Source organism: Malurus melanocephalus, unplaced genomic scaffold, assembly GCF_030028575.1.
Source record: "Malurus melanocephalus ecotype Western Australia unplaced genomic scaffold, MMel_1.1 scaffold_550, whole genome shotgun sequence".
In the NCBI taxonomy this organism is placed as follows: Eukaryota; Metazoa; Chordata; class Aves; order Passeriformes; family Maluridae; genus Malurus; species Malurus melanocephalus.
This window is the reverse complement of record NW_026623782.1, coordinates 105913-117938: the sequence shown is the minus strand read 5'-3', so window position 1 is coordinate 117938 and position 12026 is coordinate 105913. Positions and strand designations below refer to the sequence as shown.

General features: G+C 36.2%; 1 protein-coding gene across 1 annotated transcript in view; it reads left to right on the top strand.

The window, feature by feature from the left end:
• The window catches only part of LOC130583047 (dystrophin-like), a 382130-nt gene that overhangs the window by 266806 nt on the left and 103298 nt on the right, over positions 1-12026 (top strand). Inside the window, exon 18 of the mRNA XM_057382115.1 lies at positions 849-909. Coding sequence (XP_057238098.1) covers positions 849-909 — 61 coding nt within the window. The remainder of the gene's footprint in view (positions 1-848; positions 910-12026) is intronic.

Sequence of the window (12026 nt, the reverse complement as noted above, 5' to 3'; positions counted from 1 at the left end):
TTGGTTCTATTTTGTTTGACCGATAACAAAGTCTTAATAAAAAATTATGTCCCTGATTATGGCCTAAACTATAAATTATGTCTGCTGCTAATAAAAAAAAATATTTATAATTGTTTTGTCAARTGAGTTTTAGAAAAACCTATTTTACAAAGTATTTTCATGATGTAAGTCAATGTTCACATTTGACACCGTGATAGCCAAGAATGAGCAAAGTTATTTCCTCTCTATTTCTTGTGATCACACTGTCATTTTCTCTATTATTTCCTGTTATTGGAAGGCAGTAGGACACAATTAGTAATGCGAAGAAGTAAAAATAAACATGTTCATCATTTAGAGTAAATCAKCAAGARGATAACAACAAACAAAATACTTAGAGGGTCTCCCAGTGTAATTTTGCTCAAAATATAAACAAGGGCATAATTTTATTCTTAGAAGCATGWGAAGTGCTGACCACATGGAAAAGAAATAGAAGATATCCCAGTCAAACACCTTAGCAGGAGGAATCCTTTATGGGAACACGCCAGAAAAAATAGGTTGCTTGCTCTGGGTCATATCTGTTCTGTAAGCTTWGCTTTCAAGGAGTTTTTGTATTTATCTTTGCAGCTGAATGAGTTTGGTTTCTCTCAGATTAGGACAGAAATTTCAGAACAGCAGGTTAATCCTTCCTGCCTTCACGGGCARCTGAGCAAACAGACCTGTATCAACGTGGCCGAGTGTAAAATTGTAATTCTAGAGATTAACCTTGTCTTTCCTGTTTGACCTCCATGTTTCTCTTCTAGGTATGTTTCTATGTATGAATGTATATGTGCAGTTATTTATTTATTTGTTTGTTTGTTTGTTGTTAACAGCTTCTGTCCAAGGCCCMTGGGAGAGGGCAATCTCACCAAACAAAGTGCCGTATTATATCAAGTGAGTATAAATAGCAATTCATTCCAGCTATTTGCATTTCTTATTTAAGAGGATAGTTAGTAATTTTCTTAAATTATTGGGAACTGCTCCTCTTGTGTTCTRAATGGGAAGGACCAAAAAGAACAAAGCATGCAATACGTTTCACAAAAGTGTGCTAGTTATCTAAAAACACAGTAGGATGTGATTTGTAAGTTGTTTGGGTTTGTGTTACTGTAAATCACCTGTAAATGAAGTAAAGCTCTTGGTTACCTGGATCATAATTTAAGTTGCACCATTGCCCATTGTGTGTATGGTTGGCAGGTTTCACAAAAGCAAAAAAAAAAACAAAAGCCAACATTTCGATTTGCAGTTGTAAATGTGATGCATTCGTTTTTCAATGTAGTAATGTATGTACCCAATGCTAAGAATTCCTTTAGGGACAGTAAGTCCCTYGGTAAAGTCCATAGCTGAGAAATTACAAAGGGCAATTTGTCCCTAAAGTGTAATCTTTTAGAGTTTAGTTCCCAAACTAAGCTAGTTTGCTTTAAGAGAAGTGTCTGCATGACAAATGAGGGGAATTTTTTTTTAAAAATCAACAATTTGGAAACTTCTCCTTCTCTTCCCCTAAACAGAGCCACCACACAACAACAACAAAAAAAAATAAGAAATACATTTGTTTCTTCTCTTTTGAGCTCTTTATCTGTAACATGTGCTTTGAAATACTTTTTACGACTTCTGGGGGTAAYAGGTGATACCAGCCATAAAGATGAGTGGAAATAACAGACATGGGTTTTGTTTAATACATCTGTTTACATGAGTCCTCTTTATATTYCCTGAAAGCTTTGCAAACTCAGCTAGTGTCACTGAAGCCATTTGGTTACAGATGGCTCTTGCAGTGGCACTGAAAGTTGCAGCTTTCACAGCAGGGTGAACTTCCACAGCAGCTTTAGAACAAGTATTTGGGTTATGCATGAAGGAAACTCTGCAGTGCATTTCAGAGGTTCAGTTATACCTGGCTAAGCTGGTTTACTGATGCATTAATGTTGTAGCTTTTCTGATGTTTGCATTTGGCTATGAATAATGAAACAGTCACAAGGAAGCTGGAAAGCTCTGTCAGGAGGGAGGAGCAGGGTACCAGAGACATGCTGGACAGCAAGTGAGTGCTCTGGCATGAAAGACACTTCATGGCACTAATATGGAGGCAAATATCCTCTTTTTCTCTTTAACATGGCATCACTTGCCATCATGGGGAGAGAARTTTGGCAATTCTTAAAGAAGGCACAAAATGCACCTCATGCTGTGCTTGACACCTCTCTCTGTGACACATCCAGCAATAAGGGGTAACTGGCTAAAATGGTCAATACTGGTCTTGCTTTCTCCTTCCCACTTTTTAGTTTTCTGTTCTAGGCCATTTTCAAATGCAAAGGAATATGTTTATTTTATTCCCTTTAAAAAAACACTTTAATTGCTACAAGCATTGTTGTAGCATTATGCCATGGATCCTGATTTAGGATTTTGCCAACTACACCAATTTGTCACAGATGAGTGATTCAGATCGCTTCAAGAATCACTGTCAGAGATATTAACAAGAGTGGGTTTAATATGAGATTATAGAARTGCAGCTTAGTAAAGTTCAATGGCAAGGTTCACTCTATTAGTTACTACATTATACAAAGGAGAGTCAAGTTTAAATCTGTTTCAAATGATTTACACAGAGACCGAAAAGTCAAAGGGTAAGGCAGACCCTCCCATTGGATCATGAGTGTCAGAGCAAACCTTCTTGCTTTCTAAACTTTTCTAAACTCAGCTTAGCTGTGGTTAAATTCAGGCTTTTCTCAGACTTGGACAATGGTATATATCTAAAGGAATTAACTGCATGGATTTCATTAATATTTTTTTAGCGTGCTACCAGATACTTACCAGGGATCCATTGTAAATTAAGGGGTCTCTCTGCCTTGAGTAAGGAAKGATTTCTCAGTCCCAGGTAAGCAATCTCAATCCTTGAGAGGGATCCCAGCTGCAGAGGAGAGTCAATGGTGTGCAGTTTAGAGAACTCGAATCAGACTCATCCAAAAATTGTTTGTTTGTAGAAAGGTCTCTGCCTGAAGAATAAGGGTTGAGAGTTGTCCCAGGGCTTGGGGAGGTCAGTGCCATGCGGTCACCCTGCTCAAAGGCGGCTCCCCCAGGCTGTCAAAGCTCTGGGATAGAGTGGTTGGCTTGTAGTAAATTGGATACCTCAGGAAGGGCATGTGTGAGCCTCGTCGTAGCCACAGCTCTGTTTGTTCTTGGATAAATGACTCCTGGAAATCCACCTGCCATTGGTGTGTTCCTCTCACACTCCGTGTTCCAGGCTCACCGGGTCACTCTGTCCCTCTGGGGGTTTCTACAGGATTTCCCAGCTGCAGCTCAGCTCTTTACTTCCTTTGGAGCTTGTGCCAAATTACTGCTGGTTTGGTTGAGGGGTCAAGCACATATGTCAGACATTACTGGTTTAATCAAAGTTTAAAATTTAGCCACATCTTTTACAGAAAMACTTGCTGTCCTTGAGATGTTAAACAAAGCAGTCAAGTTTTATTGGATGTTAATGAGCTCATACATCTATTGCCTTCTCCAGCTGTCCTCAATCTTTCTTTTTTCATTCATTCTCATCACTCATATTACATATTTACAAACKAAATTGTTTTCTGTACCATTTTAGCTTTTGAATAAACATRTTCTTTCTTTAATCTTTGATGCATTACTTTTCTATTAGTTGTTAATTTTCTGAAAGAATTTCATGAAGGCTAAGAAGCTACAGGTAGCATTCTCTTCATGATTACATAATTTTCTCTCATCAACGTAAATTATTAGTGTTAGCCATCTTCATTAACCAGATTTGCTACACATTTTACTGGTTTTCATTTCGTCTGTTTTCCCTTGATGCCTAACTGTTTTATCTCATCACTTTCACATGTGTGATGATATTGCAYGCAATAATCCATAAATCAGGCAGTWCTTCATGCTAAATCTTCAGCAGCAATGTTTATTTGTGATAGGTATCTTCAAGACCTGTGATTTTCCTGGTTAAAATTTCATTTGTATGGAGTTGATTAATCTGTAGCAACTAGTTGCCTCTAAAGCTATTACTTCAATAATTCCCTCTTAAGCTTATTCACACCAGTTGGTTTGGGTTTGTTTTTTTTTTGGTTTGAAATTGTATTTGTATAGGCAACATTGCTGTGGAAAATAGAATTATCAACAGTGTACAACCTTTTTTCAGCTGTTCCCAGTGCCTGGCATTTGGTGGCTTCTTGGCCTRGTGTCAGCCTCATGAAAATTTCCTTTTAATGGCCTTGCCTCAGCTGCTGCATTTCCTTCYACCCTTTTGTGTGCTTCCCTCCTTATGGCGATGACAAGCTAGACCAGAACTTCAGCCCCACCTATCTCTTACCCAGCAAACTGAGGAAATCTAATTTTTGTGTTCCAGGACAGCAGAAATATCCCAAGCTGCAGGTGGACATGGCAGCCTGAGCACTGAGCACTCAATGAGGTGCTACCTTAAAAAACTTCTGTTTTACCTCTGAGTTAAAACATGTAAAATTGCCTGAAAACACATTTTCTCCAACACTTTTCTTTGTTATCTTTTTTCTCCTTGATATATTCATTGTGTCTAGTACAGAATTTAAAGGTTTTATTAGATTACAAAAGGGAGAGGACTATTTAAAAAATAGTTTTCAGTTTAATCAGTACTGTTCTTTGAAGATTTTGATCCTGCTTTTACTGCAGTGCAACCTARAAAATGGAAAGGAAGAAGCAGGCAAAGGCATGTCTGTACTCTTTATTAATGTTTTAGGTATTCATTAAAATTTCTAAATTTAAGTTTTTAGAAGACAAAACAGGCAATTACTTCATATTAGAAACCTGAAAAGCAAATGGAAAAAAATGCACACCTCAAAGCCTGGAGAATAAGCATCAAAAGATTTTAAAAATGTATTCAAATTCTAAAAAAAGGCAGATAATAAAGGTAGGGAGGCTGTGGGTTTTTACACTGTAATTCAGGTTAGATCACATTTTAGCAGAGCTCACCCCATGATGAAAGGGATCTCATGTGTGCAGGCAGGCACATGCAAACTCTTATCTTCCAATCAAACAGATAGAGGAGCTGCTCCAGAGCAGTGACAGGTAACAAAATCAAATGTCTGCTTTCCATTTTGCAGCACCAGAAGARGTGTTTGGTCGTGCTGCACAACCCAATCCCTCTGCAGTGTCTGTCCTCCCAGGGCACCAGGGGACATTAAGCAGCTCCACTCTGAACCATGTTTACACCTCCCTTGTGTGCCTCTTGCCCTCTGCTCTGAAAACTTATCCATTACTCAGTGCTAGGAGACCTCTGTTACCTCGGATTAAGGAGGAGGAGTGGGATTGAAGTCTGCAGCATACTTTCTCTCTAAAAAAAAAATGCTCAGTAGTCCTGCCATGGTGATGTGTTGAGATCTAGTAGGTGTGACTTCTATATTTGTACTAATCTTTGACATTTTTCTTCCTCCGTGTATCTGTCTTGCCAGTTAATGGTGTCTGTCTTCTTACCCTCTTGCTGTGCCCATTCTTTTGAAGGATTTAAAATGCTTCTGCAAAAATACAGTAGTCTTTCATCTCAGTGCTTCCCACAAAGGAAACCTTCCAAGTTATTTCCCAGCCAAGCTTATTTTCTTATACAGATTATAGCAGTTCACTGAACTTTGTCCTGCTGAGGACAAAGCTGATTCTCAGGAGCACAGCTTTGACTCCTTGAGAAGATCCATGTGAGCCTATCTCTGTAAATTAGCCATGCAGCGAGCTAACTCCAAGGACAAGGCATCTCCACTTGCTCAGTCTCTTCCACATTGTAGTTTCCTATGAGAATATTTGATTTGCATTTAATGTATCAGTTTATGACATACATTTTGTGCTAGTTTTAGATCTTACATTCTTTGCCTGCTTCACACTGGAGATCTAGCAGGCCAGTTTCTATAAACACACTTCTTTGTTGTCTTAATTTTTAATCTCCCTTTTAATTGTTGTTTAGCCATGCAGAATTTCAGCACAGGAAAAAAAAAAAAAAAAAGCTAAGACCCCTGAGTTTTCATTGTAAAAGCAAACAGATTAAAGCCATGATTCTTTTACTTTTGTTCATCTAAGAGAGAGGATAAATGAATGTATCTGAATTAAATTCTGCCAAGATAAAATAAAATGAAGAGATGCTGTTCTGAGGAAATCACTTGGGTTAATTGTTTCTTCTGCAGAATGCAGATAAATACAAGACACAAAAGGAAGTAGAAAATATTTGTCAGATGGAGCAGAGAGAGAAATAAAGAATCCTAAATAAATAATGTATGATTATGTATATGTAGTGAGTGAAGCTGAGAGCAAGCTATGAATGTGTATGGCTGACAGTTAATCTATCTACCAAATGCAAAAAAAAAAAGAGGTTATATTTTTGATTCTTAAAATCACAGTTATTATGATCTTTTCCTGTCGTTCAATTCTGAACTCTACATAGGAAAATTGAAACTATTGTGAAGGAAAGAAGTAGTATAACACTTTTCAGCTTGCCTTTATATGATGCAAATTCTAGTGCTGTCTGGCATAAAAACCTAAATGATAATTCTTAGAGGTTTGTCCAAGTGCAGAGATTTTCTTATGATTTGTAGGGTTGTGAAGTCTTGGTTCCACAACTTGTCACAAAAATTTAAGCTCACATGTGAAAATAAATGAGAAATCTTGAGCCTTTAACTACGTTCATAATGAAAGCAGAGGTTATGAACAGATGTGTTCCTGCTGACTGAGKGAGAGCACTCAGGGAAGATATCATGGGTCTGCTCCTCGTTACCATCTGTCAGCAGGGAGTTACTGCCCTCACATGAGAAGTAACTGAAGGGGATTTAATTTGTTTTTAAATGAATTATAAGCACTCAGCAGCAATTTTAGTGTATCCTAGCTGGTGTGGGGGCTGAGGGCAGGGCTGCAGCCTCTCCTTTTGGGCAGTGAGTGAGGGAAACCATRAATAYAGCACATGTTRTGGAGARTGGAGAGCAGATTCCTTGGTACCTRYACAAATCTTGATCCTCTTGATGAGACACTGCTCATAGTTAAGTGGAGASTAAAGCTCTTTAGCTGTGTTTTCAAATTCATTCAGTACACATGTTCATGAAGAGTATATAGTGTTAAGCATTAGAGAGGGGTTAAACAGTGCRAGGATAATTTTTGTGCAGGTTAAATCTTAAAATGCATTATAAAGGTAATGAKCTGGGTAAGAATTTTAGATGGAATTTGACTTTCCTATTATCCTAATTAAAGGGAACATATCAACATATCAACTTATCAAACAATAGTTTAAATCTATTAAATCCAGTTGCTCATTGTTTACCAGCTCTGAGACTAGGAGATTCATAAATGAACTGTTTTTATAAATGAACTGTTTTTATAAATGAACTGTTTTTATAAGCAACAGTGTGAAAAAATAAACTTCTGATTCTGTACAAGGAGTTCATGTATTTATAGTGTAATAGGATATAATTACATAACCTTAAATATTTCACTTTTACTGTAGCTGAAGTTGTTATATTTATTGTAAGCTGGATGTGATTTTTGCTTGACTTTTACTTCATTTCTATTAGCTTCACTTTACTCCAGTTGTTAAATGTAACCTACCTTTAACAACTGAAGTAAATGAATGAAAAATTAACATAGCCAATATAAGCTTTACAAAGTTGAGTGGCGGCTATACAATATAGTCCTATTTTATAGAGTATATTCCAAATCTTCCATTAAAAAGTAGATTTTACAGCTTCTCCTGATAGCTAAAATGTATTGCCATCTACTCAAAGCCCATCTTTTAAACAYTGTGCGCTTAATAAGCAGGATTCTAAAATAAGAATTATGTTTGATTTCYACTGGAATGCTTTGAACTTGAAAAGATTAGACACATTAAGGAAAAAAATAGTAAGATTTGCCTGTCAGACTTTTCTCTTTTTTTTTTAAGATCAATTACATACTTAATTTAGATGACAGACAAAGAAGACACAACTTCTGACAACTGTCCAATGTAATAGTCAAGGAAATGGGGAACRATATCTCAGATTTTTTACACATTSATGTTATATCACRAAGCCTCATACTTCCTTTGTTTYCTCCAAARACTGACAGCTTCTCCAAAGCAGCCTTTGTCACATCCRTTGCCTGCAKTGCCCTTGGTCCAGTGTCCCTTCTGATGAAGCCAGCTCCACAAATAAGATGGTTTCTCCATTTCACACAAGAAAAAATCCATCCACATAATAAGAGTCAGCATTAAAMTGATCCCTCTTCACCTTCTGTGCCTTTTTTTGTCTTCTTTGTGATCTCCTCACTCTAAACTGCGGCAGGAGTATCATTACTAATTGTGTGTTAAGAAATTTCTCAATACCAGTGATAAAGCAGTGGGTATGACCACGCACGATTTCCATCCCAGCTTTATTTGCTGTGGATGCACTGCTTTGGTCGACTGTGGAATATTCTGTCGGCACCTGAAGCCACGAAGAGCGGAGAGCAGACTGAGAGTGCAATGATTCCTCAGTGGCCTGTCTGTCAGGGCAAGCTCAGGTGTTCTCCTGCATTGACTTTTGCAAAATGAATTTATGAAACCTGCTGAACTGCTATTGAATCTGTTCTTTCTCTGTTCTCCTACTGACTGCAATAAGTTYGTAGTKTTCAGAATATTCTCCGCGKTTTTGGARTCTTTACGCACTTCTTGCCATGAAAGGTTTCTTTAGTCTTTACTTACTGAATCATGATTATGGATTATTTGGCCCATTTTTCCCCTAATGAGACCCCTTGCAATGATTGTGTTTTTTCTTTTTGTCAGTTAATAGCTGAAATCAGTTCTGTGTTGAGCATCACTCCTGTGATATCCTTATCTTTAGACCTTAAATCCTGAGAACTAGTTTGTGTATATACTATATTTAGGAGCTATAGATTCTAATTGCTAATTCTAACATTAATTAAYTGAGAACTGTACAAATGTCAGTAAGGCTGCAGTTAGATTTAAGGAAAGATTCTAATTAATAGGTTAAGAATGACCTATTTGATGATTATTTGGTTAACAATGACCAAATAATCTATATTCATTTTGCTTATTTCTCATCTTCTGTTTTAAAACTTGAATTTTATGAGATAAATTACTGTTTCAAATATGATCTTTAGGTTTGGCAGCCTCCTGCATGCTACTTATTTGTTTTGAATTTCAACTACTCATCAGATAAACTTTTATATTAGGAAATCTCTGACTAGAAAATTTAAGAGAACAAACCATAAAAAATGCATCTCACCTCTGAATGAATTGTTTTTCTTACAAGCAATTTTTGCAATACAGGCATTCATGGCTTTGCATTTTCCATGGCAATTGAGCTCAGAAAATGAGATTATGGTGCAACACAAGCAGCACCCTTTATATAACCAGCCTGGCAGGGTCACTGAGTGTCTACAACCTACAGGGTAGAATTGAGTAGAGGTCAAACTCTGCTGCTTATCACCTACCCACACTGTGTGTCAAGGTCCTCCCTCCTCTTTTTCAGCAGTACCAAAATTTGTTAGCATAAATGCCATGTGTAGGTGTTGGTTGGGAGCTTGAGGGGGGCACTAACTTGTTTAATAAAGGAATGAGTTACTAAGATTTAAGGTTTCTGTAAGTATGTGCAAAGTTTTCGATATGTGTTTTATTCTTCTCATCTACTTCACATATTACAATGTGAACTTATGCACTATTACATTAATGAAATTCAATGGTCAATTGAATTAGGGGGTTTAGCATTAACATTTTTATGCAGTACGTAAAAACTTTTATAGAAATCTAAATATTTCAAACCAYGATAATACAGTCTCATTCAGGTATTTTATATTTATCTAGATGTCTGCTAGGAAAGCTTCTATTATTTTAATGTTTAAGTGGAAAGAAAATTGCTTTAGATATCTGGCTASTAAATAGCCCAGATTGCCTTTTGAATTTTATTATGTATGTGTCTCCTGGTTTTCTTTCTCAAGAGATTTTTTCTGTTCACTATGTAGAGCTAATACAGGAGTAGAGAGGCAGAGATACATTTTTCTGTGCTTCATTTTCAACAAATTTAACTCATTTTTTTTTGCTTAAAAGCTGTATTATTGGAGAAAATGTTGGAAATCTTTTAATGCTTGAGGGTTATGACACCCTGCATGAAGCATACTAAGAAGAATTGTTAGAAAGAAATGTTACAGGCATGGAATTAGAATGTACAGAGTAGCTAGAAAATTGCTCTTTGGCATGGGAATAAATAACTTCATGCAATCACCTCAACTATATCAGCAACATGGAACACCATGATAAGATTTTAATCATAACCCAAAGCATTTCTAGTTGAGACTTGGGTGTTATACTTTGTTAATGATTAAGAGATGCTTTTGCAGCAGGAACTAGCTCATGAACATCTCAGGGAGATGGGAGCTAAAGGATATATGGTCATACAAATGTATTGACCTGAAATTWTGGAATAAAGAAATATGAAGAAGACAAAAATTAATTAAATTTAAATTGAATAAAAATATTGAAATACTAAAATAATTTTTTGTCTCCAAACATTATTTTCCAATCCACCATCCTGGGGGTTATATAAGCAAAGTGATACACAGTTTAACATTGAAAAGTATGTGACAAAAAGTGAACAAATTCTGTTGCATGCTGAAACACAGAAAAAYTCCACCTTCATTAGCAAATCAGAAGCTGCAGATGTCCTGCAAGATCAGTGATTTTCATCTACTGTTTCATCTTCAATTTAACTCTGCTTAATTGCTTTTAGCTTTAGGACTTCATCAATGGCAATACTCTTAGCCGACCTCACCTATGCATCTGCTTAGAAAACAGAAAAAATTAAAGCAATTGCAAATGTGACTTGATGCAACAACAGCAGCTGCAGCAAACAGGATGCAGCCATAAAGGCTGGATAAGTCCCTAAGGAAACAGGTGTGCAATTTATTTTCAGATGTAAACAGAGAGAGAATAACAATATGAAGCAAACTCATAGGTGAATGTTCCCTCAATTAGGAGTTCAGCTGAAAGTCTAAAAATGCAAATTTTATAGCAATCTTAAGGTTAAAAAATATGTGCACATATATACATTCTGTTACTCCTGGGACTACCTCTGCCCAAACAGTTAAGGAACAATTTGAAAACTGTTTAAAGCAAAATTCCAATCAGTGAGGCTTTTTTTTTAAACTATGTTTGCTGAGAATTCCTGGAATGTATAAATCATGTACTGCATTTGATAAATATGATTAAACAGCTAAACCAAGAGTTCTAAAGTAAAGAAGCCTACTTTTATGATAGGCTTTTCTTACATCTTGATTACAGTGTTGCATGTCATTAATTTGCATTTAGTTCTGTGCTTGAAAGCATTCTCTGCTTCCATTTTATCACCAGCCCCAGTCATACTGCAGTTGCCAATTTTACTGAGCAGATCTCATTAGTAAATATACGAAATGTGAAATACTTTTGTGTATATTAATCAGCTTTTCGCTACCGCATGATGTTCAATTATTTTTTTTTTTTTTTTTTTTTTTTTTTTTTTTTTTTTATTTTGTTTTTTATTTTTTTTTTTTTTTTTTGCTATGTTTTGCTGATTCTTGACTATAAAAACAGAGTCATTGAATATTAAAGTTTGCTTTCACGGCACAATGTAGATATTCATTGTGTCTTCTGTAAGACAATGCTACTCTGAGTTCATTAAAAAATCATACTGAAATTACACAGTTTAGCACAACACTAAACTCTGTAGCTGAACTGTCATTCAGAAAAATTCACTAACCCAAACCTATAKACTTTGAAGGGGTTTTCTTTTTAATATAAACCCCCAAAATCGTAGTTTCAGTAGGTTTAGAGGGCTTGCATTTATAATTCAAAAATTGCTATATGTTTCACAGTTGGCTTTGTGAAGCACAAAGSAAAAGCTGGCTCCAAGTGACAGCTATATTCTGTACTTTCAGAGGTAACTGAAAAGCACATTAGACAGCCCTGAATTTTGTTTGGATTCAGACTATATAATTTTCTTGAAGTAGCCCTCAACTAAAATTATAGCAGGTACCAATCTGAACAATTTTCAGTTTCTATGTGTTTGGAT